A 19,223-nucleotide genomic window follows, 5' to 3' on the forward strand; every position below is an offset into this window, starting at 1 on the left:
GGCGAGTGCCGGACTGCAGCTAAGCCCCCGAGTGGGAGGATCGCTCACCACTCGATAGGATTTTACAAACTTAGGCGAGTACTGAACTGCAGCTAAGCCTCCGAGTGGGAGAACTTAGGCGAGTGCCGGACTGTAGCTAAGCCCCTGAGTGGGAGGATTGCTCACCACTCGGTAGGATTTTACAAACTTAGGCGAGTACTGGACTGCAGCTAAGCCTCCGAGTGGGAGAACTTAGGCGAGTGCCGGACTGCGGCTAAGCCCCCGAGTGGGAGGATCGTTCACCACTCAGTAGGATTTTACAAACTTAGGCGAGTACCGGACTGCAGCTTAGTCTCCGAGTGGGAGAACTTAGGCAAGTGCCGGACTGCAGCTAAGCCCCCAGTGGGAGGATCGCTCACCACTCGGTAGGATATTACAAACTTAGGCGAGTACTGGACTGCAGCTAAGCCTCTGAGTGGGAGAACTTAGGCGAGTGCCGGACTGTAGCTAAGCTCCCGAGTGGGAGGACCGCTCACCACTCGGTATGATTTTACAAACTTAGGCGAGTACTGGACTGCAGCTAAGCCTCCGAGTGGGAGAACTTAGGCGAGTGCCGGACTGCAGCTAAGCCCCCGAGTGGGAGGATTGCTCACCACTCGGTAGGATTTTACAAACTTAGGCGAGTACTGGACTGTAGCTAGGACTCCGAGTGGGAGAACTTAGGTGAGTGCCGGACTGCAACTAAGCCCCCGAGTGGGAGGATCGTTCACCACTCGGTAGGATTTACTTTCGAACTTAGGCGAAACGGATTCGCGGCTAAGCCTCCTGAGTGAGAGGCTTGCTCATCACTCGGTAGAATTTTCTTTCGAACTTAGGCGAAATGGATTCGCGACTAAGCCCACCCACTGGGGGATTTCGGAGGTAAATGAAAACAACGACAATCGTGCGAGAAGACTGAAAAGCTCTTGTCTTAGAAGGACAAATTACAAAGGTACTTCTTATTACATTTTATTCGAACGAGTGCTTAAGTATAAAAGGGGTGGAGCAGCTCCGCGTTCCAGGCTCGTGGCTCGTCCTTCTGATGCTCAACACTGTAAAGATGGTATGCTCCATTGTGGAGAACTTTGGTGATGATGAAGGGGCCTTCCCAAGCCGGGGCGAGCTTGTGTGGTTTCTGTTGATCCACTCGAAGAACCAGGTCCCCCTCTTGAAAGGTTTGGCCCGTCACATTCCTGGCGTGGAATCGACGCAAGTCTTGCTGGTAAATGGTCGACCGGATCAAGGCCATCTCTCTTTCCTCCTCTAAGAGATCGACTGAATCCTGCCGGGCCTGCTCTGCTTCTTCTTCGGAGAAGAGCTCGACTCGGGGTGCATTATGGAGCAGGTCACTCGGCAGAACAGCTTCGGCTCCATAGACCAAGAAGAAAGGAGTTCGTCCAGTCGACCGATTGGGAGTTGTCCTCAAACCCCACAGAACTGATGGAAGTTCATCGACCCAAGCGCCTGCTACGTGTTTGAGGTCATGCATCAGTCGGGGTTTCAATCCTTTGAGAATTAGGCCATTGGCTCTTTCTGCTTGTCCGTTCGACTGCAGGTGAGCGACTGAAGCATAGTCGACTCGTGTGCCTTGAGAAGCGCAGAAAGCTCTAAACTCATCGGAATCGAAGTTCGACCCGTTGTCCGTGATGATGTTGTGTGGAACTCCATATCTGAATGTCAATTCTCTGATAAAACTGATAGCGGTGTTGGCTTCAAGACTCTTGATAGGTTTAGCTTCGATCCATTTGGTAAACTTGTCGACTGCCACGAGCACATGAGTGAAGCCGCTCCTACCAGTTCTCAGTGGTCCAACCATATCCAAACCCAAATAGCAAAGGGCCAAACGAGGGGAATGGTCTTCAGGGCTGACGCTGGCTTGTGAGACATGTCCGAGTAAAACTGGCAGCCTTCACATCTGTCGACTATATCTTTCGCCATTTCATTTGCTCGCGACCAATAGAATCTGGCTCGGTATTCTTTAGCCACGATGGCCCGAGAGGACGCATGGTGGCCACAGGTCCCCGAGTGGATGTCGTTGAGGATCATTCGACCTTCTTCTGGCGTTATGCATCTCTGACCGACTCCAGTTACGCTTTCCCTGAATAATTGTCCTCTTATCACAATAAAGGCCTTGGATCGACGGACGATCTGCCGAGCCGCTTCTTCGTCTTCTGGGAGTTCCTTTCTGAGGATGTACGCAATGTACGGCACTGTCCAGTCGGGAGTGATGACCAGAACCTCCATGATTAGGTCGACCATGGCTGGGACCTCGACTTCAATCGAATCTATGGCGCTCTTAGGCTGCGAGGGCTCTTCAGTAAAAGGATCTTCTTGAACGGTCGATGTGTGAATATGCTTCAAAAACACATTGCTGGGAATGGCTTCTCTCTTGGAACCTATCTTTGCCAAGTCATCGGCTGCTTGATTTTTCAGTCGGGGTATGTGATGAAGCTCTAACCCTTCAAACTTCTTTTCCAACTTCCTCACCGTGTTGCAGTAACCAGTCATGGCTGGGCTTCTGACGTCCCACTCCTTCATCACTTGATTGACTACCAAAATCTGAGTCGCCGTAGACCATGAGGTGACGGGCGCCGAGTGAGATGGCCATACGCAACACATACATGAGTGCTTCATATTCAGCTTCATTATTGGAGGAATCAAAGTGAATCTGGAGGACATATCTGAGCTTGTCTCCTCGGGGGGATACCAGAACCACTCCAGCACCAGAACCATTCAGCACTTTGGATCCATCAAAGAACATGGTCCAGTGCTCCGAGTGAACTTGAGTCGGCAGTTGTTGTTCAATCCACTCGGCAAGGAAATCTGCTATTGCTTGGGACTTGATAGCTTTCTTTGCCTCAAACTTGATATCTAAGGGAAGGAGTTCAATCGCCCATTTTGCCACTCGACCAGTTGCATCTCTGTTGTGCAGAATCTCTGACAATGGAGCGTCGTTGACGATAGTAACAGAGTGATCAGAGAAATAGTGTGCAACCTTCTTCGTGGTCAAGTAAATCCCATAAACGAGCTTATGATAGTGCGGATATCTCTGTTTTGACGGAGTCAGAACTTCAGAAATATAATAAACTGGGCACTAAACTTTATAGGCTTTTCCCTCTTCTTCCCGCTCGACCGTAAGTATTGTACTGACGACTTGTCCAGTGGCTGCTATATAAAGCAGTAAAGGCTCTTTGCTGATTGGGGCAGCAAGCACCGGCTGGGTGGAAAGCAGGGCTTTTAGCTCTGCAAATGCTGCATCAGCTTCAGGATTCTGCTCGAACTTATCTGATTTCTTCATTAGTCGGTAAAGAGGCAATGCCTTTTCACCGAGGCGAGAAATGAATCGACTTAGGGCGGCCAAACAACCAGTAAGCTTCTGGACATCGTGCACACGCACAGGGCGTTTCATCCGGAGTATGGCACCTACTTTCTCTGGGTTAGCATCGATCCCTCGTTCGGAAACGAGAAAACCGAGTAATTTTCTGCCTGGAACTCCAAACGTGCACTTTGATGGATTAAGCTTGATATCATACCTTCTGAGGTTGGCAAAGGTTTCAGCAAGGTCAGCTAGTAGGTCGGAACCTTTACGTGACTTGACCACAATGCCATCCATGTATGCTTCCACATTCCGACTGATCTGAGTGAGCAGGCACTTCTGAATCATCCGCATGAATGTGGCTCCAGCATTCTTCAAACCGAATGGCATAGTGACATAATAGAAGCACCCAAATGGGGTGATGAAAGCTGTTTTTATCTCGTCGGGTCCGTACAGACAGATCTGGTGGTACCCGGAGTAGGCGTCCAAAAAGGACAAACGCTCGCACCCCGCAGTCGAGTCGACTATCTGGTCGATGCGACGGAGAGGAAAGTGATCTTTCGGGCAGGCCCGATTGATATGTTTGAAGTTGATGCACATGCGAAGTGAGTCGTCCTTTGGGACCATGACAACATTGGCTAACCACTCGGAGTGGTAAATCTCACGGATAAACTCAGCTGCCAAAAGCCGAGCCACCTCTTCACCGATTGCCTTCCTCTTCTGTACGGCGGACCGTCGAAGATGCTCTTTGACTGGTTTCACTTTTGGGTCGACTCGCAAACGGTACTCAGCCAGTCCCCTGGGAACACCTGGCATGTTAGAAGGTTTCCATGCAAAGATGTCCCAGTTCTCACGGAGGAACTGGATGATCGCTTCTTCCTATTTGGAGTCGAGTGTGGTTGAAATGTGAGTCGGACTAGCATTGGGGTCTGTCGGGTGAATGTGAATCGACTTTGTTTCGCTAGACGACTGGAATGCTGAATCTGTGGCAGGCTTCTTGGCTCGCAACAAATCACTCGGATCTGCATTTTTTTTGATATTTTTGCAATTCTACCACGACCATCTGTGCATCGGCGATCTTTGAACCCTTCTGGAAGCACTCTTCTGGCTTCTTTCGATTACCAGTGATAGTGATCACCCCTTTGGGACCAGGCATCTTCAATTTGAGGTACACGTAACATGGTCGAGCCATAAAACGTGCATAAGCTGGCCTACCCAGAATAGCATGATAGGCACTCTGAAAATTCACAACTTCAAATGTCAACTTTTCTTTGCGGTAATTCTTGGAATCACCGAAAACCACGTCGAGAGCAATCTGGCCGAGTGATGCAGCCTTCTTGCCTGGAATGACCCCATGGAAACTCATATTACTCTCACTGAGTCTGGACATCGGAATGCCCATTCCTTTCAACGTATCTGCATACAGTATATTCAGGCCACTGCCACCATCCATCAGAACCTTTGTTAGTCGGGTGCCTTCGACTACTGGGTCGACCACCAACGCTTGCCTCCCAGGGGTGGCTATGTGCGTTGGGTGATCGGACTGGTCGAATGTAGTGGCGGTCTAGGACCACTTCAAATAACTGGGTGTCACCGGAGCGACCATGTTCACTTCTCTGTTGATGACTTTCAATCGACTTTTATTCTCAACGTCAGCAAAAATCATCAAGGTGGAATTCACGTGGGGATAACCATCATCATCCTCATCCTCAACCTTATCTTCTTCCTTCTCCTTTTCCTTGGGTTGTTTCTCTCGGAACTGTTGGATTAGGAGTCGACACTGTCGAGTGGTATGCTTTGGGTAAATGAAATTACTCTCTTCGTCTTTTTTGGTGTGAATGTGGCATGGCAAATCCAGCACATCGTTTCCATCTTGATCTTTTACTTTCTTGGGGTTCCACGGCCTCTTGGGCTTCCCCTTGAACTTTCCTTGAGTCACAGCTAAGGCTTCGCCAGGAGCGGCTGGCTCGGCCTTGCGCTTCTGTTTCCGACTGGAGTTTCCTCCTCCGGTTTCATGGGCAACTGCTTTGTGCCTGCCACTCCGGAGTCGGTCTTCTTCTTCACCGTTGGCATATTTGGTGGCAATTTCCATCATCCGAGTCAGAGTCATATCTCCTGTCTGACCAAACTTCATATTCAACTCCCGATACTTGACGCCTTCTTTAAAGGCACAAATTGCCTGATGATCAGACACATTCTCCACCATGTGATGCAATGTGATCCATCTCTGGATATAATCCCTCAAAGACTCATTCGGTTTTTGAACGCAACACTGTAATTCGGTCAGCCCTGCCGGCCGTTTGCAAGTACCCTCGAATGTTCTGACAAATACTCGGGCAAGATCTTCCCAAGTATAAATACTGCTTGGTGCTAACTGATTCAGCCATGCTCTAGCCGAGCCCTCCAGCATCAGAGGAAGGTGTTTCATGGCCACTTCATCATTGCCGCCACCAATCTGGACAGCCACTCGGTAGTCTTCAAGCCAAGTATCAGGCTTGGACTCACCGGTGAACTTACTAACTCCAGTCGCCAACCTGAAGTTGGGGGGAATCACCGCAACCCTGATGGCTCTGCTGAAGCATTCTGGACCTGAGACATGCACTCTGCTGCTGGTTGGTAGATCTCTGTCATGACCCTCTCGGTGAGCTCGGTTTCTGTCGACCAAGCCCTGAACGAGAATAGATCTTGCATCAAAGCCCGGCTCTCTGGGTTCGACTGGAATCCCTCGCCCCATACTGTGAGGGCGCATGTCATCATGTTGCCGAGGCACGTACGACCCACTCCTTGGGGGAGGTGTGGGCACTCAACAACGATCATCGCGGTCGACTCGGTGGTGATACTGCCCACGATTTCTGTACTGATCTCGTCAGTCTCCATGTCCCTCACGCCTCGGGGGTGATCTTGGGCTGTGAGCCGACTGAACTGTGTCCCCAACCACGGACCTGCTATGGATCCTATTCTGCGACTGAGATACTGCTGTATTCTGCTCTCCTGCCGCACGGAGCAAAGCTCGGATCTGCACCAGACCTCGACCAGCTTCTGACTGGGAAGGTTGGATCGACTCCGCTATCCGGGTTGCAGCTGCGAGATTCTGGATCGGAGTTCGGTATACCTGAGTCGGAGGCAGAAAAAGCTGACGTCGACTAGATTCGGGAGCACGCTGCCGAACACGCTCGTCGAGTGCGTGCTGGAGGTTCTCCAGTCGAGTGCGCTCAGCCAAGTTGGCTAGGCGCGCCGACTCCAAGGCCTGGGCCTCAGGGGTTTCTCCTACGATAGGAGTGTGCAGTGCATCCATGTTCCGACGGCGAAGCTCTTCTCTCCGATGCGAAGATAGGGGTTCGGGGCGGTACTCTTCATGAACGCGCGACGAATCGCCGTCCCCATCGCCTCCGTCTTCACGGGTGAAGCCAGGAGGACTGCGTGGCCCATTGACCTTCAAAACTTCCGCCGCTGGGTCGTTGCTATCGCACTCGGATGCAGTCTCTACGGAGCCAGTCGACAGATCGAACAAGCCGTGGAGAGTTTCGCCGGGCTCGATGGTCGCGACTTGAGGGGTGGCCGACTGGCGAGCCACCGCACGCTTCACCCACCGTTGAAGCCTCGATCGGCCGGAACGCTTGCTCCGGCGGGCCGCAGGGAGGAGAGAAACTGCAGGAGCCGACTGATACTGGGTCGACGGCTGCCGCAGGAGGATGCCGTGGACGCACGCGCGAAAGTGCGTCGCCCCGTGGACGGGAAGTGCGTCGACGTCGAGTGGAGCCTCTTGAAGCCAAGCGGAGTCGTCGGAGACAAACACGAGCGCGCCGAGACAGATCTCGCGGCCCTCAGTCAAACCTTCGCCTGAAACCATGATGAAGGGGATCGGAAAAATTGCAACTTCTCCAAAAAATCGCTAAGACACCTGCCCCACGGTGGGCGCCAACTGTCGTGGTTCTAAGTTTTACAGTAGAATGGGGGTAGGTATGTAGAGGCAAGATCCTAGCTATGGAGGAGTTGTACACACGAGTTTTACGAGTTCGGGCCCTTCTCGGAGGAAGTAACAGCCCTACGTCTCGGAGCCCGGAGGCAGTCGACTGGATATATGCGTGTGAGTTACAGGGGGTGTGAACCCTTGTCCCGGAGGAGGGGGTGGCTTATATAGAGTGCGCCAGGACCCCAGCTCCCCTCCGTTACACAGGGTTCAATGTTCATAAAGGAGCGTTATTGGTAACGTCCGAAGTAAAGTGCTATAAATGACTATTAGAGCTATGACTTAATCCCGACCGTTGCAGAGTGAGAGGCTCTCCATCTTCTAGTAGTTGAATGGTTGTTCGCATGGTTGAGTGTCCTCAAGAATGTCGAGTGGAACATGGCTTTATGGTCGAGTGGATGATGATTTTTCTTCGACTGCTTCTGGTTCTTCTAGGGATGTCCTTGGGTACATAACTTCACCAGCTCCCTCTCTCCCTGAAAGGTCAATGAAGAAGTAGGAGGAGGACGAGGCCCTTCCCCCTCTCGTACGGTGGTGCTGGGATGCCGCCGGGGACATCTCCTTCATCACCATCACCAAAAAATCCCTCTTTGTTCTCATGGTGATGTGTGAGTAGTTCATCCTTGAGGCTGTGGGTATGTACTAGTAACTATGTGTTCGATCTCTCTAACTCATGTTCTTGAAAGATTTTTATCTTAATTGTGTCATGAGATTTGTTAATATAGTTGGATCATATGATGCTTCCCCCTCTATTATTTTTGAATTGAGTCTTGCTCCTCGAAGTTTTGTTATGTTGTATTGAACATTTTAAATTTGAGATTACATGATGCATGTCTAGTAATTAACTTGCGGATACGCGTATTGACATTGGGGTACTCTATGCACAAGTTGAACGATAGTATCATATGGTGTTGTCATGGTATGATTTCTGGGACTACCTATGGCGATCATAGGGGTGGTTCAATAGATTATGATTGAAAAGACGAATTTGGTGTGGTTTGCTATTAAGCCACCTACGTGATTGCATCCTACTTTCTTCGATAAAAGTAGAAATTTTGGAGTGATTTTTTACTGCACTTTTTAAGGGCACTAGTGAAAGTACAAACCCTAAGCCTTGTTTTCAGGCATTGAGGCAGCGTTTTACTCATTTTTGTTATTTGTTACCTTGTTGTTTTTATATATTTAGATTACAAAAACTTATTTCTACCATCTATATTACACATATATCACCATCTATTCGCTGAAGTAGCGCACCTACACAGCTGGCAGTTATACTGGGTGTGTTGGAGACACAGGAGACCACTTATATTTGATTGCAGGGTTGGTTGAGAGATAACCACCTTCATCCTATACCTCTTGCGGATTGATAGATTTTAGGTCATCCACTTGAGGGAAATTTGTTATTGTTCTACATAGCTCTCCGTTTGGAGGTCCAATAAAATCTACAAGAATAAAGTTGTGTAGTAGACATCAACGGTCATCAGTCATCTTATAGTCATGATATTGCTCCATGACATACAACTCACTTCCTGTGTTCCAGATATCAAACTTGGCCTCAAGAGCATCACACATATCCTTACCAACCATGATGGTCATGAAGGGATTGACAATCTTGCCGCCAAGAACACTCAGAACGACACATATGAAGATTGAAGAGGGTGTCTGTAGCATCGAAAGTTTGCCCCTATTCGAGAGTAAGCGCTTCCTTTGGCTTGCCCTTATAGGCGTGAAAACAACTCATGTTGGTAAGCCAGAAAACTGCCCTCGCACACCACCTCAAATAATTTACCCCTCAAATGTAGCACATTTGAGAGTCGCGACAAATGCAATTGAAGAAAATTGCCCACACATATCAGGTTTTTGAATTGTTGAACATTTGAGGATTTTTCCATTATATTTAATCGACTAAAGCGGTAGATGAAACATGGTAATCATAACATAGATGATAATCTCATCAAGTAACAAAGTGATGTAAGAAACCATGCAATTGGGTACATGACATACGGACATCATATCCATATCGATAGATAAAAGTAGTAGGCCAGATGCAATTCCTAATAGAGAGGAAAATGAGATTATACAGTGTTGTGAAAGAACATGCAGGTGCGTCGTTTGTAATGTTGCCGACTAGGTGGTCGACATCCGGGAAGAAGTCGTCGCTCTCAGCTAAAAAAATCCCATTGTTATGAGGATTGCAAGTCCCTTCGTGAAGCACTACAAATCCTCGCAAAAAACCTGAACTAGACAAAAATTTTATGCTTGCTAAAAAATGTTGTCCCAAAAATAAAAATCGTGATGCAGATGAGAATCTTCAATTCTCGGATAAACCCATACCAGCAATCTCTGTCGATTCGAGCTACAGGTACAACCCCTAAACAAACCGAACTTAATTCTCGTTGCCAATCATCAGTTGCATCCCATCATTCTCTCCAGATAACCCCAGAAACAAACCGAAACGTCGCACGCGAAACGCAACCCCGGCGAGGGAGCCGAGGAAAATCCACCGGAAGCAGCAAACCAATAACCGCCTCCCCATATTCTATTCCCCGCACCCGGCCGGCCGGCCGACCTCCGTTTCACCTTTACCGCCGGGGCCGCGCTGTCCAGCGCCCCACACGCGTCACCCATCGAACGCCACGCCACCCCACCCCACCCGCACCCGAGCGCCTGCCCGCCCGCCCGCACGCCCAAAACGTGTGCGCCCGCGCGCGCGCAGCTGAATGGCCCCACCTAACCCACCGGATGGGCGCGCCCGTCGCCGATCTTTATAAAGCAGAATACCGTTCCCACGCGCCACAACGAACCGAACCAAACAGCCACACGGCGCCGCCCAGCCCGTCCACGAGCACACGCAACGCCACCCCCGACCCGCGCGCCAGTTAATGGGCGCAGCGCCGCGCACCTGGCGCCTGGGTGTCGTGTCGTCGCCGCAGGGAGGAGGGCCAGAGAGACGCAGAGGCGAGGAGGCCATGGACCTGTACTACCAGCAGGCCGCGCCGGCGGCGAGGAGGCCGTGGGCCAAGGAGGAGGACAAGGCGTTCGAGGCGGCGCTGGTGACGCTCCCGGACCACGCGCCCGACCGGTGGGAGCGCGTCGCGGCGCGGCTCCCGGGGCGCACCCCGCAGGAGGCCTGGGAGCACTACCAGGCGCTCGTCGCCGACGTCGACCTCATCGAGCGCGGCGCCGTGGACACGCCCGACTGCTGGGACTTCGACGACGACGGCGACGGCCGCGCCACCGTGGCCTCCTCCCGCGGCCGCCCCGCCGGCAAGGCCCGCGGCGAGGAGCGCCGGCGCGGCATACCCTGGTCCGAGGAGGAGCACAAGTACGTACGCATACCCGAAAGCCCTTCTCTTTTGCTCAGCCATCAATCACCGTCGCCGCTCGCGGTGGTTCGAATCGAGATTCTTCCGGCGATCTTTCCGCGTCGCTTTCGCTTTGTTGTTGGCGCGGAGAAGCCAGCGAGCTCCTCCTCGGCCCCAGCTGGCGCGTGGGCCCGGCGTGGCAGCGACACAGCGTGATTGACTCTTCTCCTCTGGTGGATGCGTGTGTGTGCGCGCAGGCTGTTCCTGGACGGGCTGGAGAAGTACGGGCGGGGGGACTGGAGGAACATCTCGCGGTTCGCGGTGCGGAGCCGGACGCCGACGCAGGTGGCCAGCCACGCGCAGAAGTACTTCATCCGCCAGGCCAACGCCGCCACGCGCGACTCCAAGCGCAAGAGCATCCACGACATCACCACCCCTTGACCGCCCAAGTCGACGGCGACACACTCCCTTGTTTAATCAGTCGCCGCTACTCCCGTGGCCGTAATCTTATCCTAGTTACTACATGATGACGTGTACATTATATAAATCCTTTGTACTACCACTAGTACTTAGACTTAGCCTTAAGAAGAAGACTCTGACGAACAACTTGGCTCGGGCGGACGGAGGCTGTGGTTCCCGGCCAGCAAATGGTTTACTAGTGTCTAGCTAGATTTTACTATGAGTCTGTTAGAACTAATGGAGTTTGACGTAGCAAAAAAGATCGTGTCTAGTCACTGTTCCTATGGATTTACTATGATTCTGTGGCATGCTGCCGTCGTAGCTGGACTGGATAATGTTGTACAGTCATGTGTTCCGGTCCAGGAGGTGAATGACACGTGTTGCCGGTGGTGGACACGCACGCATCTGGGGCATGTGTTTCGTCCTCGGGCCAACTTCTCTGTGCCATAAACGGCACGTGTGTAACTGGTGCGCGACACTTGTCAGCGTCCAACCTTTCAGGGATTCTTCTTGTCGCAACGCACCGCCGTACAGCGGTCACGCCTCAAAACAAAAACAAAAAACCCACCGCTTCCGCAGCTCCTCCGTCGTTGATTGTCTCTATGCCATTCAGCTGATCTGTGGAGCGTGGACTGCATCGCATTGACAATATTTATTTTTGTTCTTCCACAAGAAATGCTTACAATATTTTCTCGGTGGTAACATCGACGATCCACAAATCAGACCACGGTGGAACTTCAGATCAATCGACCCAGCAACGAATACTCCAACTACGGTCTTATTATTATTGTTATTATTACTACTGCACAAAAGAGAGACATGCTTAAAAATAATACTCTCTTTATCTCAGTTTACAAGTCTTGCACATATACCTAGGTCGTTAATTTGATCAACTTAATAAGATGCATACATTGCAAAAAAAATATCATTAAAGACATTAGATATTCTATTTTCTAATGATAGAATTTTTATGCTAAACAATATATTTTATATAAGTTAAATTGACGGTCTACATACACGTGCAAGACTTGTGTACAGTTGTATAAAGATACGAAAAAAAGGCGCGAAAAGGTCCCAGTGAACTGTATGTAGACACGAAACAATAGTACAGTAAATCAAAATTCCGAGGTTGTTACAAGATCCAATAAATAGACATCAGAGTATCATAGCAAGAAAAGAATTTCTCAGAAGAAATGTTTAGAATGTTTTCTGGCCGATAAACTGATAATCCACACATTAGTGATGGATCCCCCATACAACAACGAATAGTACAACATTACAAGTGTATAAATACACACAGAACAATACTCCCTCCATTCTTATTTAGTCCGCGTATTAGTTTTGGTCAAAGTCAACATTTGTAAATTTCGACAAAGTTTATAAAGAAAAATATTAATATATATACAATAAAAATCAATACCATTAAATTCATTTCATTATTGAATGTACTTTCACATCATATAGATTTGTTATAATAAATGTTTATATGCAGAGTAAATAAAAATGGAGGGAGTATTACGCAAGTAAAAATCTCTTGGAAGATACTAGGCCTGGAATCCTGGATGAACTCGGTCCCAGTGAACTGTATAAGCGTATATACAAACGAAACAGTGGTACAAAAGTAAATCAAAATCCAGCCAGAGACGATGTTACAAGATCAGATAAATAGACATAAGAGTACGATATAGCAACAAAAGAAAAAAGAAATTCTACATGCGCTTCCGCAAACTATCTAAATTCTCTTCAGAATCCAAGAAAACATGACCAGGGTGTTCAGAATCAAAGAAAACAGATCATGATGACAGCGCAAATGCTGAAGTCCATCAGCATAGCTTCAGACGCCTTCTGTAGCAGCATCCCGAGCTCCAGCATCAGCCCTAAGCCATCAGAACCAAGGCTGATGCCGGCCTGTCTGCCCCTCGCATTGGGGTCCCTGTTCTCCATCAGCAACGACATGACGATGGTTACGTTCGTTATGATGAGGAACAGGAGCGGCCTTGTGCAAACCAGTACTCTGCTGATGGTGCCACCAACGTCCAGCCCCCAGTTCGAAAGAACCACAATGAAGGCGATGAGAATGGATGCTAAGCAGCGGTTGAGCTCTGTGGCTGAGATGGCCTGGGTGATCTCCTGCGGCGTGAAATCCACGAGTTGCTTCAGAGTTTCCAGAGACCAAGATGAGTCGTCTGCTTGGTTAGGCTGGCTTGGGGGCACGGATCTGGGTCTCATTTCCATGTCCCTCGGAGGCACAGATCCCATGTCCCTCGGAGGCACAGATCTGGGTCTCATTTCCATGTCCCTCTTAGGCTGCACAGTTGCTGCTCCATAATCATAAGTCCTCTTGTTGAGGGTTTCATCATCACGGCTCCGCAGCAACGGCGGCTCATATACTGGCTGGATCTCAGAAACTGCGCTGCTTGCGTTGAATTTGTGGAGTAGGTCGCCTTCGCTACTGTGGCTCTTATGCTTGGGTTGTAGACGGGGCTCGGCAACCGGTGAATCTGCAAGATGGCAACTACTTTGATCACATGGTGGTTAAGAAGCCATAGGGTATGTTTTAACATTTAGGCAGATTTGTATGCAATAAGGCAAAGAGCATTCAAATGGTTCAACTGGCATCAACTAATAAGGTACGAAATAAGAACGCAAGGAGTCCGTAAGAAAGTAATCGTGTGCTCATTGCGAGGCTACAAGGGACAGGCAGGGAGAATTATGGACCAGAAAGCAATCTAGTGGGTCGAAGACAACATTGTGATAGAAGACCCAAAGAGTTGCTCATAAAACTAGCAAAAACATAGGAAAGGGCAGTTTGATAACTGATTAAGGATTATCTGATTAAGATGCAACATAGAGGAATCTCTTAATCGCAACTCTTCTAAGAAGAGTCATGGAGACGTGCTCAATGAGCTGATGCAACGATGCTCAATACTTCCTTGTTTGGGGAGAAGGTTCTCATGAGCAGTGCTCATGAGATGGTTTAAGCGATAGTATGTACCAACGCACCTTAATAATCGCCAAAATACAGTGATGTGAAGTTTTCTAACCAATTCCCCGAAAGAACCATCAATACTTCAGGTAGAAGCTCCCCATGAATGGTTTGGCCATATACCAACACAAATTCGCGTCCTATTAGGCAGAGAAAATATCTAAAGAAGAACAAGGGTATGCATCCAACATAATCTCCGCTTCCAACACTCTAAATTACGAAATTCGCACGGTGCATGATCCAGAAACGTAAGATTCCGCGGTAGGAAACCTGCAATCCATGATTTGTACCTGGCACCAGATATTCTAAATCTAGCAACTAATCGAATAGCCCTACAACGCATAAACCGGGAAAAATCCCCCGAAACTGAATTCGATGGTCAATTCCTAAACACGGCTACAATCTAGCCCAATCAATCTGACGTGAACGCAACAGGTAGTCGATCTGGATACACCCCAAAACTAGAAATCGGACCCCTGTGGCGGCGGTTACCAGGGTAGGGGTCGGGGGGGAGGTCGCGCGTCTGGCCGGTGATGAAGGCCAGGCGATCTGATCCCCTCTCGACCAGCCGGCGGCGCCGCGTGTTTGCCCTCGGGGCGCCCTCCATCGCCTCCCTCCCTCGTCGCGCGAGCGGAGCACGCCCAGGCCACTACTTTCTCTCCCCCTGCTGCTCCACCCCGTCGCCTCTCCTTTTTCTTTTCCGAATTCCAACCTCTTTTCCTCGAAGCGGAAATTAATCGGTATACGCGTCCCCTGGCCAGAAAAGACCCTTAAATCGGCCCACCTTAGCCCATAGTGAGCCCAACTCTATTGGGCCTACCATCGCTCAGATGGACCACGGGAATCGTGAAGCACATCAGAGCACGTGAACGTCCAGACTCAATTTTTTGCACCTAAAAGAAAAACGTGATCGCCCACACTTGTATCCAAAAAAAAAGTGATCATCCAGAAGTCCAAACCGCATGCCTCTGCATTTTCCGTACAGGTGCAGCCCTGTCGTCGGTGTGCGTTGCACGCCACCTCTTTTTTTCTTTCTCCGGGTTCGCTCGCGCATATAAATCTCGAATTAAAAGATTCCGGCGGGGCGTAAAGGCCGTCACATGCCGCGGGTGCAGAGTATGAGCCATATATGGTTCATTGACTTATCTCCGTGCCTCATTAAAACTGGCCATACGACGCATTTTGGCCGCCGGATCAGTGGTGCTCGAGTCGTGCCTGCCAAGCGAGCCAGTGCCCATTTATGCGCCTGTACGCCTCAACTGGCCCGAGTTATATGCCCGGCTCCCCGGTCGCGTTAAGACTTCAGAAGGACGCCGGATCGTCGGGTGCGGCCGTGCAGCTAATCTGTCGATGGATCAGCACTTGTGCAAAGTCCAATCACCCAGGTGAACAGAGAATGGAAAACACATATTCAAACGAATAAGAGGACCCCGGAGTGGTGCGGCGGCCCTGGTCTGCGGGCGATCATCCTGTGCAGCGTGGGTTACGGGCGGCCGGGTCATGCAGCGTTGTAGCTTGAGAGTGAGCGGTGGTATGTTGGGCAGCGGCCCCGAAAGGTGGTGTCGGTTGACAGTGCAGGGCGCAATGAAGCGGTGGATGATGGCGGCTCCGAGACTTTGCAGCTTCGAGAGCTTCAGCTTCGTGTTGTGTGGGTGGCAAGGTTGCCTTCGATGTCGCTCGTTGACATATCAAGGATGCGGGCCATATGAAGTGCATGCCCTTAGAGCAACTCTAATGGGCGGACCCATTTCGTCCGCGCATGTCCATTTGGATCCGTGCGGACAAAATACACTGCCCAACGCGCTGACTCATTTCTATTTTTTGTCCGCTTTGTGTTCGTGCGGACCCATTTCAGACGCAAATTGGGTCCGTGCGGACACAAAACGGGCGCTCTTTGCGTCCTTCTCGTCCGCTGCATGCGAGGCTGGCCCACCTGGCACAGACTCACCACCTCTCATCTCTCTCCTCCTTTTTCTCTGCCTAGCCCACGAGCACCCGTACACCCACGCCGGCAGTCGGCCTCGCCTCGCCTCCCCTCCCCTCGCGCCCGGGCGTTACAGATGCTCGAGCCGGAGCGCCACCGCGCCCCGCGTCGCGCCCAGCCGACCCTCCCCGTGCTCACCCAACTGCTCCTCGTCGCGTGCCCGGTCGTGCCTGGTTCGGAGCAGGCCATGGACGCCGCAGCTCCAGGCGTTGACGCGCTCGCCCGGCGCCACGAGTCGGCGGAGCTCCTTGCCCAGGAGCCAGCTCGCCGTCGTGAAGTGCATGCCGGGGCAGCTCCTCCGCCCGATCCCGAACGTTACCAGGTAGCTCGTCGCTGCTGTCCTACGCGCGTACTAGCTAGCTAGCTAGCCACCGTTGGTGGAGCATGCATGCGGGTGTTGCTGCTGGCCACGCGTGTGCTAGCTAGCTAGCTAGCCGCCGCTGCCAGCGTGCATGCTGGTGCTGATGCCTGTCGCCGCTGGTCGCGCGTGTGCTAGCCAGCCGCCGCTGGTCGCGCCCCGCCGTGGCTTCGCTCCGCCCTGCCCGTCGTCGACTCGCCGCGGCCTCGCCTCGCCCCGGCCTCGTATCGCCGCTCCCAACTGCGCCCGGCCTTGCCTCGCTGCACCCGGTCACGCCCGTCCTCGCCTCATCGCGCCCGGCCGTGCCCGTCCTTGGATCGTCGGGCAAGAGCCGCGGCGCTGTAGCAGCAGGGTCGGGGCGAGCTGCGGCGGCGGCGGCGAGCTGGCGCGACGAGCTGCGGTGGGCGAGGTGACGCGGGAGCTCGCCCTCCAAGTGTTTGACGAAATGACGACGCGGACATGTCAAAAATGCATCCCGCACCCGTTGGGCACACCGACCGACCCAAACAGAAAAGCGGACGCGGACACGCGGACGGGCGACCCAAACGGACAAAAAGCGGACAAAATCCGTGTCCGTTTGGGTCGCCCCGTTGGAGTTGCCCTTAATTTCCGCGGGAGGGTCCCATGGTTGCTCCTCTCATAGTAGTCATGGATTCTTCTTTTCAGCAACGGTGGAAGTTGTGTGTTCGACATGTTGTCGGCAAGAGTGAGCTTAGCCATGTGTGCTTCAGTGTGTGAGAGTGGGCTTGGCACTTGTTGTATCGGTTTTCGTCTAGTTTTTCACTAATTAACTAGGTAATTATATTTTGTTTGATTAACAGATGAGGCAAAGCCTTTGCCTCCGTCTCGAGAAGGGAAAAATGACGAATAGAATGAGAGAAAACATATTTCATCCTTCTCTCTCTATCGGCGGCGGTTGGGCTGGATGTGTTGGTGAAGAGCTGAAATGGGCTGGTTGACGTCCCAGTTTACTAGAGGCCTACATTTCGCCCCCTGGAGCAACAGCCCACAGGACAGTTGGGCCAGGTTACACACAATGCAGGACAGAACGTTTTTCAATGGAGATCTGACAGCCAGAAACACATAGATCACGAGAACGGACGGCCGAGAATGCAAATCGTTGTGAGGGCAAGGATTACATGCGGTTATACCGTCCTTAATATGACTGTAATTATAAGTTTGGACATCCTTTTTGTTTTGCGGTGAATAGGGAGTTCTGTTCAATAATGATAGGGTTACATTAAGAGGCAATACCTGCTCTACACAAGGAGGTCTTTAACCAAGGCACACAACAGTGCTTCATTCTTCATGACTTTATAAAGCCGAATGGTTTGCTACTCTATTTGTTCTCATCTAAACTTATAAGCAATATGTTGGAAATATGAGCAATTTACCAAATGATTTTATTAATAGAAATAGTAGATAAATCATGACTAATATAACATGGATAAAAGTAGTCATGCGATCTGACAAAGAGAAGGTAAATAATATCTTCATATATGAACTGCAACCAAACATGTCTAAAGTAGATAGTAGAACAGGTTGCATAGATAGCGTAGAACCTAACATATGTAGGACAGACACTAGAGCAAAGAACTGCGAGAGAACTTCTAACAGAAAGAGCAAGAACACGTGCAGGATAGCAGCAGGAGTAGCACTGGACTTGGGGTTGGCGTCGTCGCCAACCATGTGTTGGAAATATGCCCTAGAGGCAATAATAAAAGTATTATTATATTTCATTGTTCATGATAATTGTCTTTTATTCATGCTATAACTGTATTATCCGGAAATCGTAATACACGTGTGAATACTTAGACCACACTATGTCCCTGGTAAGCCTCTAGTTGACCAGCTCGTTGTGATCAACAGATAGTCATGGTTTCCTGACTATGGACATTGGATGTCGTTGATAACGGGATCACATCATTAGGAGAATGATGTGATGGACAAGACCCAATCCTAAGCATAGCATAAAAGATCGTGTAGTTCGCTTTGCTAGAGCTTTGCAAGTGTCAAGTATCTCTTCCTTCGACCATGAGATCGTGTAACTCCCGGATACCGTAAGAGTGCCTTGGGTGTATCAAACGTCACAACGTAACTGGGTGACTATAAAGGTGCATTACAGGTATCTCCGAAAGTAGCTGTTGGGTTGACACGGATCGAGACTGGGATTTGTCACTCCGTATGACGGAGAGGTATCTCTGGGCCCACTCGGTAATGCATCATCATATTGAGCTCAATGTGACCAAGGTGTTGGACACGGGATCATGCATTACGGTACGAGTAAAGTGACTTGCCGGTAACGAGACTGAACAAGGTATTGGGATACCGACGATCGAGTCTCGGGCAAGTAACGTACCGATTGACAAAGGGAATTGCATACAGGGTTTGATCGAATCCTCGACATCGTGGTTCATCCGATGACAACATCGAGGAGCATGTGGGAGCCATCATGGGTATCCAGATCCCGCTGATGGTTATTGACCGAGAGCGTCTCGGTCATGTCTGCATGTCTCCCGAACCCGTAGGGTCTACACACTTAAGGTTCGGTGACGCTAGGGTTATGAAGATATGTATATGTAGAAACCCGAATGTTGTTCGGAGTCCCGGATGAGATCCCGGACGTCACGAGGAGTTCCGGAATGGTCCGGAGGTAAAGAATTATATATAGGAAGTGCTATTTCGGGCATCGGGACAAGTTTCGGGGTTATCGGTATTGTACCGGGACCACCGGAAGGGTCCCGGGGGTCCACCGGGTGGGGTCACCTGTCCCGGGGGGCCACATGGGCTGTAGGGGGTGCGCCTTGGCCTAGATGGGCCAAGGGCA

General features: G+C 50.6%; 2 protein-coding genes across 2 annotated transcripts; one reads left to right on the forward strand and one right to left on the reverse strand.

The window, feature by feature from the left end:
* The first annotated feature begins 10,086 nt into the window (after positions 1-10,086).
* Positions 10,087-11,396, forward strand: LOC123062696 (transcription factor DIVARICATA). Its single transcript, XM_044486330.1, has 2 exons — positions 10,087-10,629; positions 10,867-11,396. The coding sequence occupies exons 1-2, from the start codon at positions 10,187-10,189 to the stop codon at positions 11,048-11,050; spliced, it is 627 nt and encodes a 208-aa protein (XP_044342265.1). The 5' UTR covers positions 10,087-10,186; the 3' UTR covers positions 11,051-11,396.
* Positions 11,397-12,583: 1,187 nt separating this feature from the next.
* LOC123062694 (uncharacterized) lies at positions 12,584-14,778 on the reverse strand. The gene is made up of 2 exons (XM_044486329.1): positions 14,547-14,778; positions 12,584-13,569 (listed from the first exon to the last, which is right to left on the reverse strand). Exons 1-2 carry the CDS (start codon positions 14,659-14,661, stop codon positions 12,848-12,850), a joined length of 837 nt encoding a protein of 278 aa, XP_044342264.1. The 5' UTR covers positions 14,662-14,778; the 3' UTR covers positions 12,584-12,847.
* Positions 14,779-19,223: the final 4,445 nt, after the last annotated feature.

Source organism: Triticum aestivum, chromosome 3A, assembly GCF_018294505.1.
Source record: "Triticum aestivum cultivar Chinese Spring chromosome 3A, IWGSC CS RefSeq v2.1, whole genome shotgun sequence".
NCBI lineage: Eukaryota > Viridiplantae > Streptophyta > Magnoliopsida > Poales > Poaceae > Triticum > Triticum aestivum.